The 21,723-nt window shown below is 38.9% G+C and overlaps 2 protein-coding genes and 1 long non-coding RNA gene across 8 annotated transcripts; 2 read left to right on the top strand and 1 right to left on the bottom strand.

Moving 5' to 3' along the window:
* The first annotated feature begins 8,629 nt into the window (after positions 1–8,629).
* LOC110908538 lies at positions 8,630–11,654 on the top strand. 6 transcript variants are annotated; one of them, XR_004878798.1, is made up of 7 exons: positions 8,630–8,804; positions 9,603–9,677; positions 9,754–9,829; positions 10,522–10,601; positions 10,700–10,761; positions 10,880–10,943; positions 11,136–11,654. It is a non-coding gene; the product is annotated as an uncharacterized LOC110908538 (long non-coding RNA). The 6 variants fall into 6 exon arrangements; XR_002574698.2 differs by lacking the exon at positions 9,754–9,829; XR_002574697.2 differs by lacking the exon at positions 9,754–9,829 and having other exon boundaries at positions 10,519–10,601.
* Positions 11,655–15,607: 3,953 nt separating this feature from the next.
* LOC110908537 (protochlorophyllide-dependent translocon component 52, chloroplastic) lies at positions 15,608–18,376 on the bottom strand. Its single transcript, XM_022153490.2, has 7 exons — positions 17,768–18,376; positions 17,493–17,686; positions 17,286–17,372; positions 16,644–16,809; positions 16,289–16,486; positions 16,029–16,216; positions 15,608–15,961 (listed from the first exon to the last, which is right to left on the bottom strand). Exons 1-7 carry the CDS (start codon positions 18,332–18,334, stop codon positions 15,718–15,720), a joined length of 1,644 nt encoding a protein of 547 aa, XP_022009182.1. The 5' UTR covers positions 18,335–18,376; the 3' UTR covers positions 15,608–15,717.
* Positions 18,377–19,241: 865 nt separating this feature from the next.
* Positions 19,242–19,823, top strand: LOC110906813. Its single transcript, XM_022151889.1, has one exon. The coding sequence runs from the start codon at positions 19,242–19,244 to the stop codon at positions 19,821–19,823; it is 582 nt and encodes a 193-aa protein (XP_022007581.1).
* The last annotated feature ends 1,900 nt before the right edge of the window (positions 19,824–21,723 follow it).

The following is a 21,723-nucleotide window of genomic DNA, read 5'->3' as shown; positions in this document are numbered from 1 at the left end:
ATCACACTTTTGGAGAAGCTTCCAACATTCTTTGGTTCACGTTTGAATTTCAGTACGGCTTACCACCCTCAGACAGATGGACAGAGTGAGCGTACAATCCAAACGTTAGAAGACATGCTTCATGCATGTGCAATCGACTTAGGTGGCAGTTGGGATAACCACATATCATTGCTCGAATTCTCCTATAACAATAGCTACCACACAAGCATTAAGGCTGCACCTTTCGAAGCTTTATATGGTAGAAAATGTAGAACGCCCGTTTGTTGGGCAGAAGTTGGAGATGTCCAGATGACAGGACCTGATATAATATTTGAAACAACGGACAAGATTGTCCAAATTCGCGATCGATTGAAAGCTGCCCGGGACAGGCAGAAGAGCTACGCGGATTTGAAGCGTAAGCCTTTCAATTTCGAAGTAGGCGACAAGGTACTGCTAAAGGTATCACCCTGGAAAGGGGTGATGCGATTCGGTAAGAAAGGCAAGCTAAGCCCGATATATATTGGACCCTTCGAAGTAATCGAACGTGTCGGATCGGTTGCCTACAAATTAAACTTACCAGAAGAGCTCAGCGGTATCCACAATGTGTTCCACATCTGTAACTTGAAAAAGTGTTTCGCTAATGAATCACTGGTTATACCGCATACAGATGTACAAATCGACGAGAGCTTAAAGTTCGTTGAGAAACCTGTGTCGATCGAGGATCGACAGGTTAAGAAACTTCACAGGAAGTACATACCGATTGTGAAGGTGAAATGGGATGCCCGTAGAGGTCCCGAGTATACGTGGGAGGTAGAGTCCACGATGAAGGAGAAGTACCCTCATTTATTTCAATAAATCTCAAGGTCGAGATTTCTTTTAAGGGGGTGAGGATGTAACACCTCGAAATTTTGCATCCAATAATGTATTGACACGTGTCATAAGTTTACACGTGGTATTAAACACTAAATAAAGGACCAAAGTTGACAAACATTGAAAGTATGTAAATTCGAGGGTTAAAAATGTCAACGAGGAATAAATATACTGTATAGTAGCCCTAAATGATGCTCGTACCTTCAAACAAATGAATCATGGGTCGTACGGAACGAATTGTGGAAGAAAGTGAGGAATTACAAACTACAGGGGCCAAATGTGTCAACATGTTTAAATTATACCTCTGAGTGACCTTTGTGCACACCCGAGGCTTTGTAATGGTAAAATATACTCACTAGAATGCGCGATATAAATTTCGCGAAGTTCCGATTCAAAACGAGAAAGTTATGATCGAATTCGTTAAAAATGGTTAAAAGCGTCAAACACTGAAAGATAAGACTTTTTGGGTAATAATAAATTAACCAAGGGTTAATATGTTGGGTAGAAGTTCCGAGGCCCTTATACGCAAATAATCGAGGCCCAAATCGCAAAGTTACCCCTTCGAAACCGAAAGGTCAGGTCAATGATTACAAAAGATTTGAAAATCTTGGAAAATTGATCTCATGCGGGCCGCGTTAGTGATCCAAGCAACCTCACGCGGGCCGCATGGTCAGTAGAAGATATGGGCGTGTCAGACAGATTCAGGCGACCCGCGTAAAAGTTAAGTGGTCTCTTACGCGGGTCGCGTTAGACCGCCAGATGCAGAAAATGCGGACAGGTTCACTGTTTGCTGTTTTAACCGACTTAGCATGCCATTATAAGAGCATGGGCGCCCCCTAAACGACCCTTAGCACTCAGGGACACTTGGTGATCATCCAAGAACACTTGTAGCCTTAGTTGTCAATGATCTAAGGTGTGAAACTTGCTATAAAAGGCCATCTAGTGCACCATTGTTCATCACACCTTCAAACAACTCTTCTGATCATTCCTGGAGCTCAAGTGCCTTCTTTGCTCATCCCTGGTCGTGCATAGGACTCTTGTAAGTATGATCCACCCTTCTTAGTTCAGTTTACGCATAGTTATAGCTTAAAAGTCAATCCGTCGTAATTAACGATTGACTTAGCGATAAATCAAAAATGGTCCAGTGGTTTGTCGAATCAAAGGTAGTTATATGTTGGTAATCATGTGGGCTTTAAACCCCTAAAAGGGCACCCTCTGATTCCCACTCTAACTAGTCCGAATGTCGAGTCAGACTTGCTTAGAAAAAGTCAACAGAATGCTATTTTGCGATTTTATGCATAATCGGTAATGTAGATAGCGTGTAACCTGTTTTAACACTCATATAACATGATAATAAGTATATTAACTAGTCTAAGCTTGTTTGATCCGACCATTTACTGTTTTGACCCGGTTCAGAACCGAAAGTCGCAAAACTTTGACTTTTGCTTTGACTTCAGTTCTGACCCGTTATGGTATGTTTTAGATATGCCTTAGGACTCTCTTAGGACCAAGTTACATGATGGTATAATCCTCTGTGACCGGTTCATTGTTTGTCCGAGTCTTTAGCACATTTCCGTTAAACGCCTAAAAATTGACCATAACGCCCTTTTTACTTTAAAACGAGAATTTTTAATATGTGAAAGGACGATAACCTTAGTTACTGATTTCTAAGGATGTCCCTAAAATTTTACGTCAATCCGAGGTCTAGAATAGGAGTTATGCTAAATAGCGCAATTACGGAAACTTTAGTAATTAAACGGCGCATTTAGCATAAAGCCTATCTACACCCAAATTTCGGCACCAATCCTATTACACACTGATGTAAAATAATATTTTAGAATTTTTAAAGATTTTTAATTATTTTTAACCTGCTCATAACCTGCGGTTGTGGCATCGGTTCGGTAAATACCGAATATACCCTTTCCGAGCATAACTTGAGTTCTACAAGGTATTTTGACCCGATTCCAGTTGCTACTGATTTTAAATAATAAATAGAGTATATTGGACTTTATAAACTATTCGGAAAACTCAGATTTCCTGTAGAACTCAGAAACCTCTTTTATAATCTTTAAAATGACCGAAATACCCCTACGGGGCATATAATGGATTTAAACTCGTTACGGGCATTATGGAAGGTATCCTACTGATACTACAACCTCTTTAAAGCATATTGACTTAGGAAACTTGTGTAGGATTCTTACGGTTACCCGTTACGCCTTTTGCGCGCACGGTTCGGTTTATGTAACTAGTTTACATAAACTAGCCGAAACGGGTCAAACCTTATCGTTTTCACTTCAAAATCCAGAGTGTGGTTATTATACCCATATAAAACAGGTCTTCAAACTTGTTGGGTCCAAACCACATTCCATTCCCGGTTTTCGCCTTTCACGCGACTAAACCGTATATATCCTTTGAAACTGACCGGTCTAAGCTAAGGCTAAATTAAAGACCCGTTAGGATTCTAATAGGTTGTTTAAACCTTCGTTCCAAAATAGGAGACTAGTAAAAGAAACTTGCATTTGTTTATTAAGGATATTACTTGCTCAGGTAAATACTTTTAACTTATTTTCCATTATACGGGCTTGGGTTACGGTATTTAAAATACCGCTTGGTCGGGTAATTGACCCCAACTCATTAGTAGTCGGGTGATTTCAATGTGACCCGTTTAAAAATTGGTTTTGTTGGCTTTACGCCTTTGGGAGCTTAATGACCATGTCCCGCATATCCTTGGCATCATTTTACGAAATGGCCACGACCTCGACACGCGGGTGTAGGCGTACACCCGACAATGTGTCTATATTATTAAAGGTATAACCGTTGGTTTTCCCGCCATGGCTTTATGCTTTGTGGCGTGTCTATTAACCTTAAACCCGGCACGACCCGGGCGACCGAACGCATAGTGAACATGTAATTCTTTTACAAGATTTAATTATAAATTATCCCAAGTTATAAAGAGTTTGTGCCTTGTGCATTCAAATCAATTTTATTAACATTTTACAAAAGTGTCGGTTGAATGTATTTACCAGTGTAAACTGACGTATTTTCCCCAAAAAGATTAATGCAGGTTCTACTCGTAATAGGCTGGCCACTCCTTAGCATCGTTAGAGTCTCGCTAGCTTGGGATGCCAATATCTGTTGAACAATATTTTAAATTTTATTTTGATCCCCTGTGGATTTGTTTCGACTACTCGTGATACTTGGATATTACAATCAGTGGTTGAAATATAATTTATCTTTATGCTTCCGCTGTGCATTTATATATTGTGTTGTTTGACTATATTGTTGCCAACTACGTCACGGTAATCCCCCACCGGGCCCACCGGTGATACACGTGGAAATTGGGGTGTGACAAAACCCTACCTAGATAAGTTTGTGATTGTATTCATCGACGACATCCTGATCTATTCCAAGAGTCGGGAGGAACACGAGCAGCATTTGCGACTTATTTTGCAGCTTCTTCGAACAGAGCAATTGTACGCCAAGTTTTCGAAATGCGACTTCTGGCTTCGTGAAGTCCACTTTCTTGGCCACGTGGTAAACAAGGATGGGGTCCATGTTGATCCATCAGAAGGTAGATTCGATAAGGAACTGGCCTGCACCACTTACACCAACGGAAATACGCCAATTCTTGGGTTTGGCAGGTTACTACAGAAGGTTCATTAAAGATTTCTCAAAGATTGCACAACCGCTTACACTACTGACACAGAAGGGTGTCACCTGCCGTTGGGGTAATACTCAGGAAACCGCTTTTCAGCACTTAAAGGATAGACTTTGCAGTGCACCTATCCTCTCATTGCCAGAGGGCACGAACGATTTTGTGGTCTATTGTGACGCATCGATACAGGGGCTTGGTTGTGTATTGATGCAACGGGATAAAGTTATTGCTTACGCTTCGCGCCAACTCAAGGTTCACGAACGGAACTACATGACGCACGATTTAGAGCTGGGAGTCGTTGTTTTCGCACTCAAGATATGGCGACACTACCTGTACGGTACCAAGTGCACTATCTACACCGATCATAGGAGTCTCGAGCATATCTTCATGCAGAAGGAATTAAACATGCGTCAACGTCGATGGGTTGAACTACTTAACGATTACGAATGTGCCATCAAGTACCATCCATGCAAAGCCAACGTTGTGGCTGACGCTCTCAGTCGAAAAGATACTCTACATAGACACGTGCGAGCACTACAGCTTACTATTCATTCTAGTCTTCCTGCACAGATACGAGATGCTCAGGTGGAAGCATTGAAACCAGAAAACGTCAGGGCAGAAGCCTTACGCGGCTCAAGGCAACGATTAGAACAGAAGGAAGACGGTGCCTATTATGTAACGGGGCGTATTTGGGTCCCACATTATGGAAACTTACGCGAGCTGGTAATGGACGAAGCTCATAAGTCTCGATACTCGGTACATCCAGGTTCGGATAAGATGTACCACGATATCAAAACAACGTATTGGTGGCCTAGCATGAAGGCCCACATAGCAACTTACGTCGGCAAGTGTTTGACCTGCGCGAGGGTCAAGACGGAGTACCAGAAACCATCAGGCCTACTTCAGCAACCCAAGATACCACAGTGGAAATGGGAGGAAATTTCCATGGATTTTGTTACTGGCCTGCCTAGATCACAGCGTGTGAACGATACTATTTGGATAATCGTGGATCGACTCACAAAGTCTGCACACTTCCTAGCTATTAAGGAAACGGACAAGTTCTCCACTCTAGCAGACGTATATCTCAAGGAAGTTGTCTCAAGGCACGGGGTGCCAACCTCTATTATTTCGGATCGCGATGCACGATTTACTTCAGAACTGTGGCAAGCAATGCACAAATCTTTTGGCTCTCGATTATACATGAGCACAGCATATCACCCTCAGACGGATGGGCAGTCTGAGCGCACGATTCAAACCCTAGAAGACATGCTTCGGGCATGTGTTATTGATTTTGGCAACAGCTGGGAAAAGCATCTCCCTTTAGTGGAGTTTTCGTACAATAACAGTTACCACACCAGCATCCAAGCCGCTCCATTTAAGGAATTGTACGGACGTAAATGCCGGTCACCTCTCTGTTGGGCGGAGGTGGGGGATAGTCAAATCACAGGACTAGAAATGGTAGTTGATGCTACTGAACGGATTGCTCAGATATGGCAACGCATGGCGGCGGCTCGCGACCGTCAGAAAAGTTACGCTGATAAGCGCAGGAAACCACTCGAGTTCCAGGTTGGGAATCGAGTGCTACTTAAAGTCTCACCCTAGAAAGGGGTAGTTCGTTTTGGCAAACGGGGTAAACTTAATCCACGGTATGTCGGACCGTTCGAAATCATAGAAAGAATAGGCAAGGTGGCCAACAAACTGAACCTACCAGCAGAACTCGGTGCAGTTCACAACGTTTTCCACGTGTCGAATCTGAAGAAGTGTCTATCAGATGAGACCCTCATAGTTCCTTTGAAGGAGCTCACTATCGACGAACAGTTGCGATTCGTCGAGGAACCAGTTGAAATCACGGACCGGGATGTTAAGGTCCTCAAGAACACCAGAATACCTCTTGTTCGAGTTCGTTGGAACTCCCGTCGTGGCCCAGAGTTCACCTGGGAACGCGAAGATCAGATGAAACAAAAGTATCCCCAATTGTTCGCGAACAGTACAACCACTACTGAGGCTGAAGCTACCACGGAATTTCGGGCCAGATCAACGGGGGGAGGATGTGACACCCCAGGAAAACCAGGAAAACCATACAACTTAACTAGCTTCCTCAGTGAGTACGTACCAAATTTCGGGACGAAATTTCTTTCAAGTTGGGGATAATGTGACAACTCGTATTTCAAACCTCTATTTGTGTGCTTCGATGTAATTTGTTTGGACTATACGTGGCTAGTTGACGTGTTTGTTGGTAATGGAATATTATGTTTTGTTATGCTATGTGCTACGTAATTGCATGTGAATAGTATAAGCTCGGTTGCACGACACTTGTCCGGTCACACAAGCCCTTTGGGCCATACACTTCTTTTATCGGCTCACAATACTTGGACTCGAGACCAAGAGGGGCAACCCATTGCTGGGCTCGGCCCACTCCCTTATGCGACTACACATACCCATTATGGGGGTTTTGATCCTCATAACTTGTAAACCATAAACACACACACAACCCTAATCACCTCTCTCTCTCTCTCTCTCTCTCTCATTTTCCCTTGGAACCGGACAGCAGCCCTCACCCGAAGCCACCCATCTTGAGCAATCTAGGCTTCTCGGTTTTCTGGTTAGTGTTAATTCTTGATTGCTTGCTATGTTTGATGTCACGTTACGAACTAGGGATTCATGATAGTAAATATGTGATATGATATTAATAAGATGGTGTTTATGCAAATTGATTTACATACGAATGTAACTGATTGATCAAGAATTTAGTAGTTCATGATGATCATATGATTAAGGGCTAGACATGATTTAGTTGGTGTAAATGTTCATAGAAGTGCATGAAGTTAAACTGCTTGGTCCGATTGCTATTGTTCTTGATTAAGGGATGAATAATAGATTGAATGATTTTGCATGATTACTGAAATTAATTGTTGTTTGATCTGTTGTTAAACTGCCAAACTTGTTAGCAATTGTTACGGAATAATTGATGCTGTAAATAAGGAAGTCTGTTACACATTCATAGTCTCGACAAGGGATTGCGAGTCGAAACCCCACTGTCTCGACTCGAGAACACAATACCGACACAAACAGCACAACTCGAGACCATGGTTGCGGGTCCGGTTGCGACTCGAGACTGCCTAGTCTCGAGTGATGAAAGTATGACCCGAGACCTCCTTTGTTGCGACTCGAGAACTCCAGGACTACAACTCGAGACCACACTGTCTCGACTCGAAATCTCTAGTCTCGACTCGAGACCACGAGCACATGCACACTGTTGGACTTGCACACTGTTACGAGCCCAACCCTTTGGGCTGCATACTTGGACTTTGTTTACGTGACTGTACTGTTGTTGAACTGCCATGATTATACGTGTATGCTATCACTACTAGAAAATAGGTCTAATGCAACTTTTTAGAAGCAACCTTTTTCAAATAAGTTGCATTTGACTGTAATGCAACTTTGTTGAATATAAGGGTTGCATTAGAAGATCTAATGCAACCATTTTCATAAAAAGTTGCAAAACTATATGGAATTTGCAACCTTTTTTTTTAAGTGCTGCAATTTTGTTGAAGTTTGCAGCTTTTGTTAGAAAGGTTGCATTAAGAATATTTAAATACAACTCTTATTTTAATAGGTTGCATTGCTGAAAGTTAAATAGAATCTTATTACTCAGATAATCCTTAACGTGAATCAAGGTTAGTTTGTCAGTTAAGTGGGTGTTAAATTACAAAATTGCCCTTTCTTTTTGAATGAAAACATAACACTAAAATATAAAATGAAATTTAATGAGTGGTGGTGGGACCCATTACTCCTTAATCTTAGAGTCTCAATTAGACCATACGATGTGGAGTGACATGAAAATATAAAATGACACAACGCTGTTGACAACGCGATGGGACGATGTGGTGTGTGCGGTGTGGAAGAACATAAACACTGCTCATCTATGCCCACACCGTGTAGTCTTAGAGATTGGATGTATATACGTACACGTGACTATAATAATATGAAAAGAATATTATTATAAATAATCAAAATTTAGATTTAATATTAGATAAATGATTATCTTTTTGTTGATTTTTTAAAACACCATATGATGGAAATTATTTTAATTCATTTATCTTCTATAAAACAATCTAACATCTTTTTCCCAAGCATTAAAACCCTAAACAAAACGATAACCCAAGTCATAAAGGAAGAAAACACTATCGGGTCCACGCCAACGCACCGATGCAGATCTACAACCACAGTCACAGTCACCGATGTATCTTATTTCTACTACTACAGGCATCTATGAATCATTTACTCCCCTAGGCGTTTGGTAACTTCTTCTTTGCCCCCATTTAGTCTTACTAATTGATTATTTTGTTGATTTTAGTTACAGTAAACCTAATTGTGTGCCATCGTATTCACCTTTAGATCTCATGTAAATGCCTAGCACTTTAACAAACAAACATGATTAATAAATGAGGCTGTGATTTGTGATATTATGATGTTATTGATATTTTATTTAGTTTTCTGTTCACTATATACAATGCAACAGCACTTTGACATACAAACATGATATTTTGTTTTTACCAATGTGGGCTAGCTCACATGGTAGAGGCATGTGCTTCTTAGTGGGAGGTTTTGGGTTCAATCCCAAGAAGGGGTAGATTAAAATTTATTTGGTGTAATTTAGGAGTATGTAAGGGTGGAAGAATGCTCCTCATTTTCGGAGTGGTAAACTTATTTTCTAACCAATAATGTCATGTCATGTCAAGTCCCCACTTCACTCCTCATTTTGCACTCAATCACTAGCAATGCTCAAACACATGGAGAATGGTAAACAATTTAAAAAAAATGTGATTGGTTGAAAGGGGTTGGGGCCCACCATTAACCCCCTCTCTCTCCTCTTCCCCACTCGGTGACTACTCACCGCCTACACCCCTCCCCGCTCACCGATTGAAGGCTGGCAACACCTCCCCGATCGGCAAAGCCCCTCCCCGCATGAGTTACCTGAACCCACTCCTTCCACCCTAAGTGTTGCCATTAAAAAAAGAGTTTATGGACTTTGCTAGGATCTATATAATATGGTTAATTCATTGTGCTTAATTTATTGAGTTCGTCATATATGCAGAATGCAGTTATAACTTGATTCTAGTTGATGAAGTTTGTGATACCCTTATCTAGTTGGGTTCTTGTTCATATCAAGGTAAGTTCTATTTTATATTAGTTATCATTTTTACAATTTCCTTTTACTATGTTGAATTACATGGTTTGCAATGCAGATACATCTATTTAACTCAAACCAATCATTTACCTTTGTTTTGACTGCCAGCTTGGACAAGCTCTTAGCATAAACCAGTTATGCTACATTTTGTGTACTGTAATAGCATTTACATTTGAGTCTTCATCTTTTTCTACTTTTTAAAATTTTGGATATTATCTTTATTTTGCATCCCCATAAATGTTTGTGAGTATATAAGAAAGATAAAAAAAATAAAATAAGTGCTTATGAGTAAGATGGAGGTGGAGAATGAGATGTGATAGGTTAAACAAAATTTAGACCTAAATTTAGAGAAAGGTGATGTTTAGTTAAGTTATAGAGATGAAGGCGGAGATTCTACTGTGAATGCACTACTGAGTTTCCTGAACTACATGCTTATATTTTGGGAAAAAAAGTTTGTGAGGATACTTCATCATTATATAGTGTTTTCATATTCTTTTTTGTAGTGCTGATTGTTTTGTCGAGTACTTGTTATGAAGTTTTCTTTTCTTTTGTTGATTTTTTTGAAAAACAGAAGTAAATGACTGTGTTTCTTTTGTTTATTATGTTGTAACAATTGTCATGAATTTGCATGAGATGTTCTTTAGCCTTTTACATTGACTTTGACGTGAGTTATATGCATTTATGTTTTGTTTCTGACTTTAATTTTTCATTTGGAGGTTGGTGTCATTAAGTTCATGATCACTTATGCATATAAGAAAACAATGGGGTTTGTAAAGCTTTATGACAGTGTTTATGCTTCTTTTTTTGTAATGCTTTCAATCAGCAGCGAGGATTGCTTAGGTTTCAGATTTAGTGTGATAGCGTGGCTCCTATTTAGCCTCCTTTTGCTCGACTCGTGACACCTGGGTAAGTTAAAATCACTGTTTGTTTTATGGTTGTAGGTTTTATTTATGTTCTTTTTCGTTAATCTCTTGAATATGTTCTCTTTTGTTTTGTGAACTTAGGTTTCGGATTTATTCCTTGAAGCTGGACACTAACGATTGTCAAAAATCCATGTGGAGCTAAGGTTGAGTCATGTTTATATTTTAGAAGTATTTGGCTAAAGATTATACATTAGGTTAACTTTTTATGATACCTTATATTTTCTAATTATTTTGGTTCAATTTGTTTGTTCCCCAACATAGCTCCGGGAGACTAGCAGTAAAATGAGTTCCTAAGCATGCAATCCTTTCTTGAATCAATATTTAGGTAAACTACGGTTCAACAAAATAAAAAATAAAAATATAATATCTAAGAAAATCATCATCTATGACTATAATAAATATTTATTACCGAGATTCTATAATCCAAAGTATAGATCCTAGAACTATGATGCTATAAAGATATAAGGTATTAGAACCAAAGATTGAAAGACTTTTTTTGTCTTATTGATTTGACCAGGTAATTGATGAGAAGATTCAGTCCTTTAATTTATAAAAAAATTAGGGCAGAGATTAAAAGCCACGGATTCACAACAGGCAGGGGTTAATGTTCTAGTAGCTGGATACTTAACTGGGAAATATAAGGAGGTCGGATGTTTATTTGGGAAAGATAATGTGAACGGTCACGCCTCGAGGAAGAAGTTGTGGATGAACATGTTCCTGTTCAGCCAAGTCTAAATGAAACATAATGTGAAATATAAGGAGGTCGGATGCTTATTTGGGAAACATAATGTGAACGGTCACACCTCGAGGAAGAAGTTGTGGATGAATGTGTTCCTCTTCAGCCAAGTCCAAATGAAACATGCCTTTATCCAAAACTAGATCATTCTGCAACCCAAGAGGAAAAGAAATCGTATGCTTTAACTGTGTGATTATGTTAACTAAACGTTCTACATACACTTTATTTTATGTATAAGCATTTGGTAAAATTGACTCGATTTATGTATTTATGTGATGTGATTTTATATATATTTAGTGATTTTTATGAGTATTTTATATAGTTTGTATTTGTGTGCTTTTTATTTTTTATTTTTGCATTTGCCGTAATCGGAAATCGTAAAAATGTTGCATTTGCTATACAAAAAAGTTGCATTTTTTCTATTAGAACTAAGAATAATGGTTGCATTAAGTCTAGAAAAAAGTTGCATTTTTGTAACTAAACCATAATAAAGGTTGCATTTATATGTAGAAAAAGTTGCATTTTAAAGTAAAAAAGTTACATTAGAATGTAAAAAGATTGCATATTAAAAAGTTGCATTTGAATAATAAATGCAACACTTACAAAAAAAGTTGCATTAGGCATTAAAAAAGTTGCTTTAGGTCTAATGCAACTGCTTCTAATGCAGCTCCCAATAAAAGGTTGCATTAGGCCTAATGCAACTTTTTCAAGACCTATTGCAACATTTTAGTGGGGTTGCATTAGCTTCATTTTCTTGTAGTGTATGATCGTTACTTGTGTACAATACGTGTAGAACATACGTGCACTACTTGAATACCAACCTAACTTGTATGGTAACCATGGTAGGACGTGGTTGACCACCATATAGCTTAATTGAACTTTTCTGTGTATCTGCCGAGCAAAACCAAGGTGAGTTCACACCCTTACTAAGGCATGGGTTCCCAGGGTCGGGAATGGGTTTGGAAGATTTCTTGTACTTAAGTTATTATCGGGATTATGTACTATTGGCCTCGGGAGAGGGAGGATTATTGATAGATACTGCTAGACTAGTGATACAAATACTTCTCTTCGCACACACGCCGGGAATGGCTGCGATAATAGAACTAATCTTCGCACACATGCCTGGAATGGCTGCGAACCATACACTAAACTTCGCATACATGCTGGGTGGGCTGCGATACAAATATACCTAGTCTAGAATACTTGGGAAACTCCCACTAATCTTTGCACACATGCCTAGAGGGCTGCGATACAAATGCATACGATACATGGATTACTAAACGAACATACGATTTACAATACGATTACTATAACTGAACAAACCAACTGTGAACTCGCTCAACTAGTTGTTGACTCTCTGTTACATGCCTTGCAGGACCTTAGGTATTCATGGAGCTTGCACGGGAGGCACAGTCGTTGTGGACATCGTGGATGTTTTTGCTAAACACTTATGACAGTTGAAAACTTAATAATTCCGTTGGATTTTTATACTATGCTTCCGCTACTTAAACTATGTTATTTGAACACCTTTCATATTGTGGGTTGATACATTTACGTTACTATTTACTTATATGTTCGATATGATTGGTGGCTTGATCCTGGTCACGTCACGCCTCCAAGCGGTGGTACTCCGCGGGTGGATTTTGGGGGTGTGACAGACACATCTTCTCATGTGAATGAGTTAAAATCATGACTATTATCTATCTGCTTACATCAGCAGTTGCATCCCTTAACTCCACTTTTTCTTGGCCAACCCACATCTCTATGTTTCTTGTTGGAACACCATATGGGTACCAACTCTGGAACAATTGACCTTCTTGTTGGAACACCATATAACTAAGATCTGGATCTGTTGAGACTATAACTAGCAGCACAACAAAACTGGTTCGAAATATTGCCAATTAGTTTTTAAAAACAATTAACCAAAGTCAATAATAAACCTCAAAACTCTCAGCAAGCATCTAAACAACTAAGCAAAGTCAAACCTGCCACAAAAAAAAAAAAAAACAATTAACCAAAGTCAAGTCGAGACCCACTCAGGCCACCATATCAGCACTGCCCTCTCGTGATCTCGACATCCCCTCTCTCAGCCTTGCCCCCAACATTATTATACTTTAGAATCCATTCAATATAGCAAAAAACAACTGTACATCAAAACTTGCATAATCTGTTCAAAAACAACATACATAATCCATACAAAACTTGCAGACAACATTACTTACACATAAATAGGAAAACTAAATCAATAAAACCAACAGAACCCTAATGTCTTCAATTACCACATAAATAGAAAAACTAAATCAATAAAATTGAAGAAAAGGTACCTGGTGCAGTGGACGTGGTGCGTCGAGCAAGCGGCTGAGGATATGTGAGATGACTCCGAACGCTGCAGGATATGAGTGATTGGTTTGCCCACCACAACTTTTTTTGTACACCTAAAGCAACAATAAAACATGGACCGTCATATTGCACACAAGATCAACGGTCAGGGATTTGTTTTAGAACCTGGACACGGATTGGCCTTTTAGCGACGACTTCTTTGATGTCGCCGCTAAAAGGGTCGTCGCTAAAAGCCAACTTTCTTGTAGTGAATTATCCTAAGAATACATAATACACACATATAATTAGGTTTATAATCTAATAGTAACCGCTTGGATCGATATAATTGTAGGAACCGTTCGCGTAATTAAATAAAATAAAATAAATTTTATTAATACGATTACAATACAGAAATAGAGAAAGCAGGAAAAACTAAATACAATTACAACTGAAATAAATAAAATACAAGAATTGGAGATGAAGAAGATTGGCTGAGGCACGTGTACACGTGCTTCCCTTAAAACAAATTCCAAGTCTCCCAAGATCACTCGTTTTGTTTCCCAGGGTACAACAGCCGGAGCAGTAGTATTGCCGGAGTTCACCTACAATCCGAAGGTTACCTAGAAACTGCAAGAGAGAGATTAGAAAAGTTGTGGAGAGAAAGTGAATTGCTGTTGTGTTGCTGGGTTTTTGTGGTATCCTCTACAGCAAGGTATGGAGCTGTATTTATACAGCTCTCGGTTTGAAACAGCCAAAAACGAATTAAATGAGAGGTTTAAATTGCATTAAACATCTGCACTGTCATTCAATGCTGGAAGCTTCTGCGCGCAAGTCACCCTGGTGTGCGCGCGCCCATGCGCGCAATCGCGCGCCTCCAAACCGTGTGTACTCGTGCGCGCATGCGCATGACTGCCACGTCATGCGCCGCATCACTTACCACTTGGTCCTTGCAACCCTGGTGCTCTACCACGCGCGATACGAGCGTGCGAAGTGCAAAGTGCGCCACATCGCCCACGCCACACGCGCGAGCAGGCGAGCGTGTGCAGCTTAGGGTGCTCCGCACGCTTCGCGAGGACACTAGTGTGTGCTTCCATGAAACAATAAGGATGGAGAGTTCCACCTTAAATACCCATTTAACTTCCATCTCTCCTCCAATGTGGGACAAGGTGCTACTTTCCCTTTAGTTTCAGCATTGAATGTTCCAAACACCCAACTTTGAGCATCGATATCTCATTCATCTTAGCTCCGTTTTGGACGTGGTTTAGTTCGTTGCGAAGCTCTTCCAACATAGAACACAAACCCACAAATAAATATATAAAACCCACTCATTTTATTATATTTATTTCTAGTCCAAAATAGGAAAAAATCATTTTCCTATATTTGTGAAAAATGCTATTTTCACCTATTTTTCCAACAATAATTTCACCACTGATACATGGTGGAAACTGGAAACACGAGATTCTGAAGCGTATGTATCAATTTCTGGATGGATTAGTGGATGATGAGTTTAGAGAGGGAAGAAATTAAGGGTTTAGAGTGAGGAAGGATTGATGTGTTTTTGTGAGTACCTGGTCCATCCAGTGATTGATTTGCATAAGGAAAGAAATCATGACTTTTTATGGAATAGTTCACAGATGATACAGGATTGCAGGTTGTTCAAATATGGTTTATGTGTGAGTGGAAACTACCATTTGATGACTAACTGGGGAGTACCAAACCAGCGCTAAACTGCTGGAGATAGATCGTGGCCTCTATTCTTCCCGGTGTGTAGGATATTCAAGTCAAAAGGGAATCCAAAAACTGTCAAGAAACCTCCCCTTCTTGAAGGTTTTCTTGAATTAAAAGGGTCAGGATTTAATCTTAGCTTGATCTAAGGGCTGAGATTGTTTATTGTTCCCATTGACTTTAACAGGTACATAAGAATATATAATAAATAACAATAAATTACAGTTATACTCAATAAATTTGTGTCCTCAGTCATATTATTTATAATAAGTAATCACACGAAAATAAATCTATCAATGATAATATTACATGAAAACGTTCATTTTAAGGCATGATTGTAGTCATGAAAATGGAAGGTTTTGTAAACGAAATGTGACAACCATTTTGATCCCACAAAGCACAAAATTGAAGCAGCTGCAAGTGTATTTCTTCCGGCAATTGATTTGCTTGTAGCCATTATAGCCAACGAAGCAACTGAAAGCACCTGAAGAGAGATCTTGAGCGTATTAAAACCTTTATATGCACCACTGCAGCTACTGCAATGCACCACATGGCTCCAGTACCTAAAAAACAAATCAATTAGAGAGCAAACAACCCTAGTGTGGTTGACGTTTATGCAAATAAATAAACCTGTCCATTAGTTGTTCTCTAGAAAGGATGGGTGGAAGAGATCCACTAAATTTGGTTCCCCAGTTGATTTGACCAGCTGCATATTTCTTTAGCCACATTCTAAATGTCACCACAATAGTATCTGACTTTGCTGGCACAAAACATGCTTTTTGCCAATTTGAATGACCTACCTCCATCAATTTCTCCTCCTGAAAGTTGCATAATTTTTCAAAATCCGAACATGACAATTTGAATCACAATTAGGGTCGACAGTGTTTTACCTGAGCCCGAATAAGACACAAATCCGAATCAATAACCAAATTCACCAGAATATGGTTAATCCATCTTGAAATAAATGGATCCATCCAAAGTCTATAGTTTCTAGGGCCAACACCGATAAATCTGCTTTTACCCGGGCTCACTGGAGTGCAAAAAAAGATAAGATGATCCTTTCGAGGTTGCGTTTGTACTAAGTTTTCCTGAATAAAAAATGTTGAAGGAATGAAGTACTAATTATGACATGAAACACCGACACAAAAAATGCAAATGAAATTAGAAAAAAGTCTTGTGCATGCCAACCGTACGAAATCTTGTGTCATGTTAGGTTTACATGTCCAACACAAGTAGAGCTTATACCTTTGTGTTATTCGGACTTTCCTTGATTGTGAGACTACCTTTAACTATACTAGGAGAAACAAAGCTCCATTCACGACCTTGATGCTCGATTGCAGTAAAACCATTTTTGTCTATTCTTTGAATGCTTATTTCCATAGGTGAACCCCCTTCTCGATCAAGCTTAACAGTGCAAGACACTTGTGTTAGGTGGGTGATTATCAAGACATAAGAAAATTAAAGGGAAAATCACCAAAACATGGATGTTGGCATAATATATTAACAAAACTGGCGTTAATTATACCGCTTAAAAATATAAATATCCAAAACCAACCAAACAAAAATGCCAATTAAACAAAGTTGGCTATGGAGGCTTAGTTTTAGCCGTGACTTAAAGCAACAAATAGTCCAAGGGGTCCATAAAACGACCAAACGAATTACATTTGTAAATTGATGGCTCTATCTTAACCAGCGGCTAAAGGTCACCGCTAAGATTTAGTTGGCTCTTCTTTTTGTGACGGCTAATATGGACCCGTCACCTTTTTGTGACGGCTATGATGGAGCCGTCAATATTTATTTTGTAATATTTTTTTGGATCAACATGCCTAGTTTGGTGATTGTCTAAAAAAATAGGAGACAACAATTATTTGATTGCCAAATACTTATCTAGGCGGTGATGCGTTTGGCATTATCCCAGCGTGAGAATATGGAACATGAGAAGGGTCTACAAGATTTTCAACCAGGACTTCGTACCTATATCAATTATCACCCTCTTGATCAACAAAACCCATGATTTTCTATGATAATTTGTTAAAAACAAATGGTTGAATTTATGCAATATGTTGGTGTACGTCTATTACTACACATTCATACCCGTATGGCATATCTCTGGTGTACATGACGGTTCTGTCAAAATATGAAGGATCGTCAAGCTCAGGGATGTATGGTGGTTTCTTCTTGGCGAGGATATCTTTGTATTTTGGATCGGTGCTGGGCCAAAACCAAACAATTCTGTTTTGCGTGGTACTTGGATAAACACCAACACATGCTTTTGGGGAAGAATGAACCTGCGCGTATCTTATCGTTAATATCATTGTATAATAAAGAATGAAATTGTTCGAAAGAAGGCCACAAGTGATCTAATTCACCGCAGGACCATCACGGGGAGCTTGAGGAATAAACTTGCAGTCACCGGAGCCACCAAAACACCAGCCATGGTACACACACTGCAACCTACCCCATTGATCAATCCTCCCTTCAGAAAGTGGAGCCAATCTATGCGGACAACGATCATCAAACACCTTCCATTCATTCTCGTTCTTATCCCACCACACCACAACATCCAGACCCATCGCCTTTATCGCACGGGGAGCCCTCTTGTCCAAATCATCCACGGGAGAAAGTGCATACCAGTGAGAAAACCAGTCAAATTTCTCACCTTGATGATCAAGGTTTTCGGTGTCCGTGTCCGTGTCGGTTTTTGCTTCGGGTTGGGTTGAAAAGGTAGGAGAAATGGCATTGAACTTATTGAGTTTGGTTTTTGGAAATGGGGTTAAGTTGGAACGTTTATGGGTAAATGAAAGAGTGAAAATGGGTTTGGAGAACTGGGCTCTGATAAGAGAGGGTGGAGCAACAGTGGAGACAATTCTTAGAGCTTCCATGGTGGATGAATTATCTTCTGTGAATTGAATATCTAGAGAATTGCATGACTGCATATAAATACAAGCATAGGAGTGATTGTATTTACTCTACTGGCTTTGTATTATTATTGCGTATAAAAGAAATAGTTAAATTTGTGCCGACTTTTAAAGATTCCTCAAGAAAACATTATTATTGGCATGATGCCATGATCGCTATCTTTGTTACTTTTAAAAACAATATATTAATATATAGTATAATATATCTGTCATTTTACACCTAACTATTATATTACGTGCCACATGGGACAAATTTAGTAATTGAAGAATCTAGGGAATAATAATAGAAGAATAATAATATAATTAATAAACCAAAGCAGTTAGTAATTGAAGAATTTAGGAATAATAATAGAAGAATCAAGGGAATAATATATAATTAATAAACCAAAGCCGAAATTTTGTGGGTTTACGTATACAGAAACTCAATTCTCAATCCATGGTTTCAAATTAAATTCTTTAAATGCCCCTTTAGTTGTTCCTAATTACTATTATCATGAAAGTTAAATCGAAATATAATAACATAAAAAATTGTCATAATATCACACACATGATAAAGGTGATGGAAAATTTCTATGCCAATGGGGTGATTAGCCGAGGATGTGCATCATCTTTCCTTGCCTTAATACCAAAAAGTATGGACCCGCTAACCTTTAATGACTTTGGACCGATTAGTCTAATCAGTTGTATCTTAAAGATTATTTCAAAAGTATCGGCAAATAGGATCAAGAAGGTAGTGGGGTCGGTTGTATCCGACTTCCAATCCGGGTTTCTATCTTGTAGAAACATCCATGATGGTCCTTTGATCTTAAATGAGGTAGTCTCGTGGGTGAAGAAAAATAAATCTGTAGCTTTCTTTTAAAAAATTGATATAGAGAAAGCGTACGACTCAATTAGTTGGGATTTCATTGATACCGTTTTCCACTAAATGGGATTCCCGCCTACTTGGAGGATGTGGATTTTGGGTATTTTAGAATCTTCTAGAGCTTCGGTCTTAATAAACGGGTCCCCAACATTGGAGTTTCAATGCTACCGCGGAGTGCGCCAAGGTGACTCTTTATCCCCCTTCATTTTTATTATTGCAATGGAGGCTTTGACCAATTTTATCGAAAAAGCTAAAGGTTTGGGCTTGTTGAGGGGTATCCATTTACCGAATAATGGACCTTCCTTGACCCATTTGATGTACGCGGATGATGTTGTTTTCATGGGGGAGTGGGGTCAAAAACAATATACGCAATATTATTCGCCTTATGAGATGTTTCCATTTGGTTTCTGGCCAAAAATCAACTACAAAAAATCCAATCTTTTCGGTATTGGAGTTGCTGAATCGACGGTGCAAAGGGTGGCTAGTCTAATAAATTGCAACATTGGCAAGTTCCCTTTTAAGTATTTGGGATTACTAGTGGGTGCCAACATGAATCAATTGAAATACTGGAAAGGGGTTTCAAGGCAAAATTATCAAAATGGAAGTCTAAGACACTATCTTTTGGCGGGAGAGTGGTTATGTTAAAATCGGTCTTAGATAGCTTGCCATTGTACTACTTTTCACTTTATAAAGCTCCAAAGGGCGTTTTGGACAGTCTTGAAGCACTTAGATGCCACTTCTTTTGGGGAGGGGATGATGACAAAGCAAAAATGAATTGGGTTTGTTTGGAGCGGGTAATCGGTCCATGTGAAAAGGGCGGTTTGGGGTTGGGTTCTCTTAAAGTGATGAATATAAGTTTACTTTTGAAGTGGTGGTGGTGGCGGCAGAAGCAAGAAAAAAATGCCCTGTGGAATAAAGTTATCTCAGCCATCCACAGCCAAGAAAACTCGTGGTCATTCCTCAAGGTAAAGTCAGGGATGTCCGGTATTTGGAATGGGATATGCAAGCTGGGGAAGGATTTATGGGATATGAATGTGAATGCTTGTTGTTTAATAAAGGGTGTGGTACGTAATGGCGAAGCAATACGATTTTGGTTAGACAGATGGTACGGAGACGCTCCTCTCAAGGATATTTTCCATGCGTTATTCGCTCTAGAAAATGTCAAGCAAGTCTCTATTTCAAATAGGGCAGGAGGGTGGGAGTGGAAACGTGAACCAAACTCTCAGACAGAGCGGGCTGAGTTTCAACGGTTGTGCGATGTTGTTAACGGTTTAGCGTTGTCGGATACACAAGATAAGTGGGAATGGGTCCTAAATTCTGATGGGTTTTTTCTGTTGCGTCATGCCGAGATCTCCTAACAAAAATCTCGTCCTGTTTTTCCCGTTCGAATGGGTCAAACGGTTACCGAAAAAAGTCAGCGTTTTCGGTTGGTGCGCGGAGCAAGACCGGCTTCCAATGCTCAAGGGACTTCATAAAAGAAATGTTCATGGAGGCTCAATTTGCTGCATATTATGTGGGTCCCAAGACGAAGATGCTGATCATCTTTTCACGTCTTGTTATGTGTCCGTGATTTTATGGCAGAAGGTTTCTACATGGTGGAACATCCCTTAAATTTTTGCTTTCAATGTTAGGGATCTGCTGCAAATCCATAAAACTAATGGTTCGGGCGGTGATGTTAACTACATGCTAGATGATCTGGAAGGTTCGTAATGAAGTTATGTCATACCTTTGGGTGAAGAATCGGGTAAGGCGTAACGATTTAGAGTGGGCGAATTGGGTGTCTTTTAATTGTTTTGGAAATGTAATTTGAGTTGTTTTTGGTAGTTTAGATTGGGTGATGTTTTCTTGTGTCTCCGGTATCTTGCTTGGGACAGCATTCTGTACATATTTGGGTGTTGTGCAATGAAAGTTGTTTGCTGATAAAAAAAAAAAAACAAAATATCACACACAAGACAAATTTAGTAATAGAAGAATCAAGGGAATAATAGTAGAAGATTCAAGGAATATATAATATATAATTAATAAACCAACGCAAAAAATTTGTGGGTTTATATATAGAGAAACTCAATTCTCAATCCTTCATTTCAAATTAAATTCCTTAAATGCTCCTTTACTTGTTCCTAACTAGTATTATCATATCGCCCATTCTAAATACACCCCCTTATTACACCCCCTACAAAAATATCACATCAATTAATAAAAAAAAATTATTTTGTTTTTAGTCTACTTTGTCTTTTAGTTAACAACTTTTGTTAAGTTTTTAGCTTTTTTGTCTTTTAGTTGTCTCTTTTTAATCTTTTATTTAGTGATTAGTTATATATTATATATTACTTATTATTCTTATTATTATTATTATTATTATTATTATTATTATTATTATTATTATTATTATTATTATTATTATTTATCCAATTACATTTATAGTAGTAACAGAAACTATAAAAAAATATGTGTATTCTTACAAAATTATATCATTAAACATTTTACATACCCAGCTTTAATCTACAACATAATATGTAGCAGGTTGTGTTATCCAAGAATTATA

Source organism: Helianthus annuus, chromosome 14, assembly GCF_002127325.2.
Source record: "Helianthus annuus cultivar XRQ/B chromosome 14, HanXRQr2.0-SUNRISE, whole genome shotgun sequence".
Classification (NCBI taxonomy): domain Eukaryota; kingdom Viridiplantae; phylum Streptophyta; class Magnoliopsida; order Asterales; family Asteraceae; genus Helianthus; species Helianthus annuus.
This window is presented reverse-complemented; position numbering and strand designations above follow the sequence as displayed.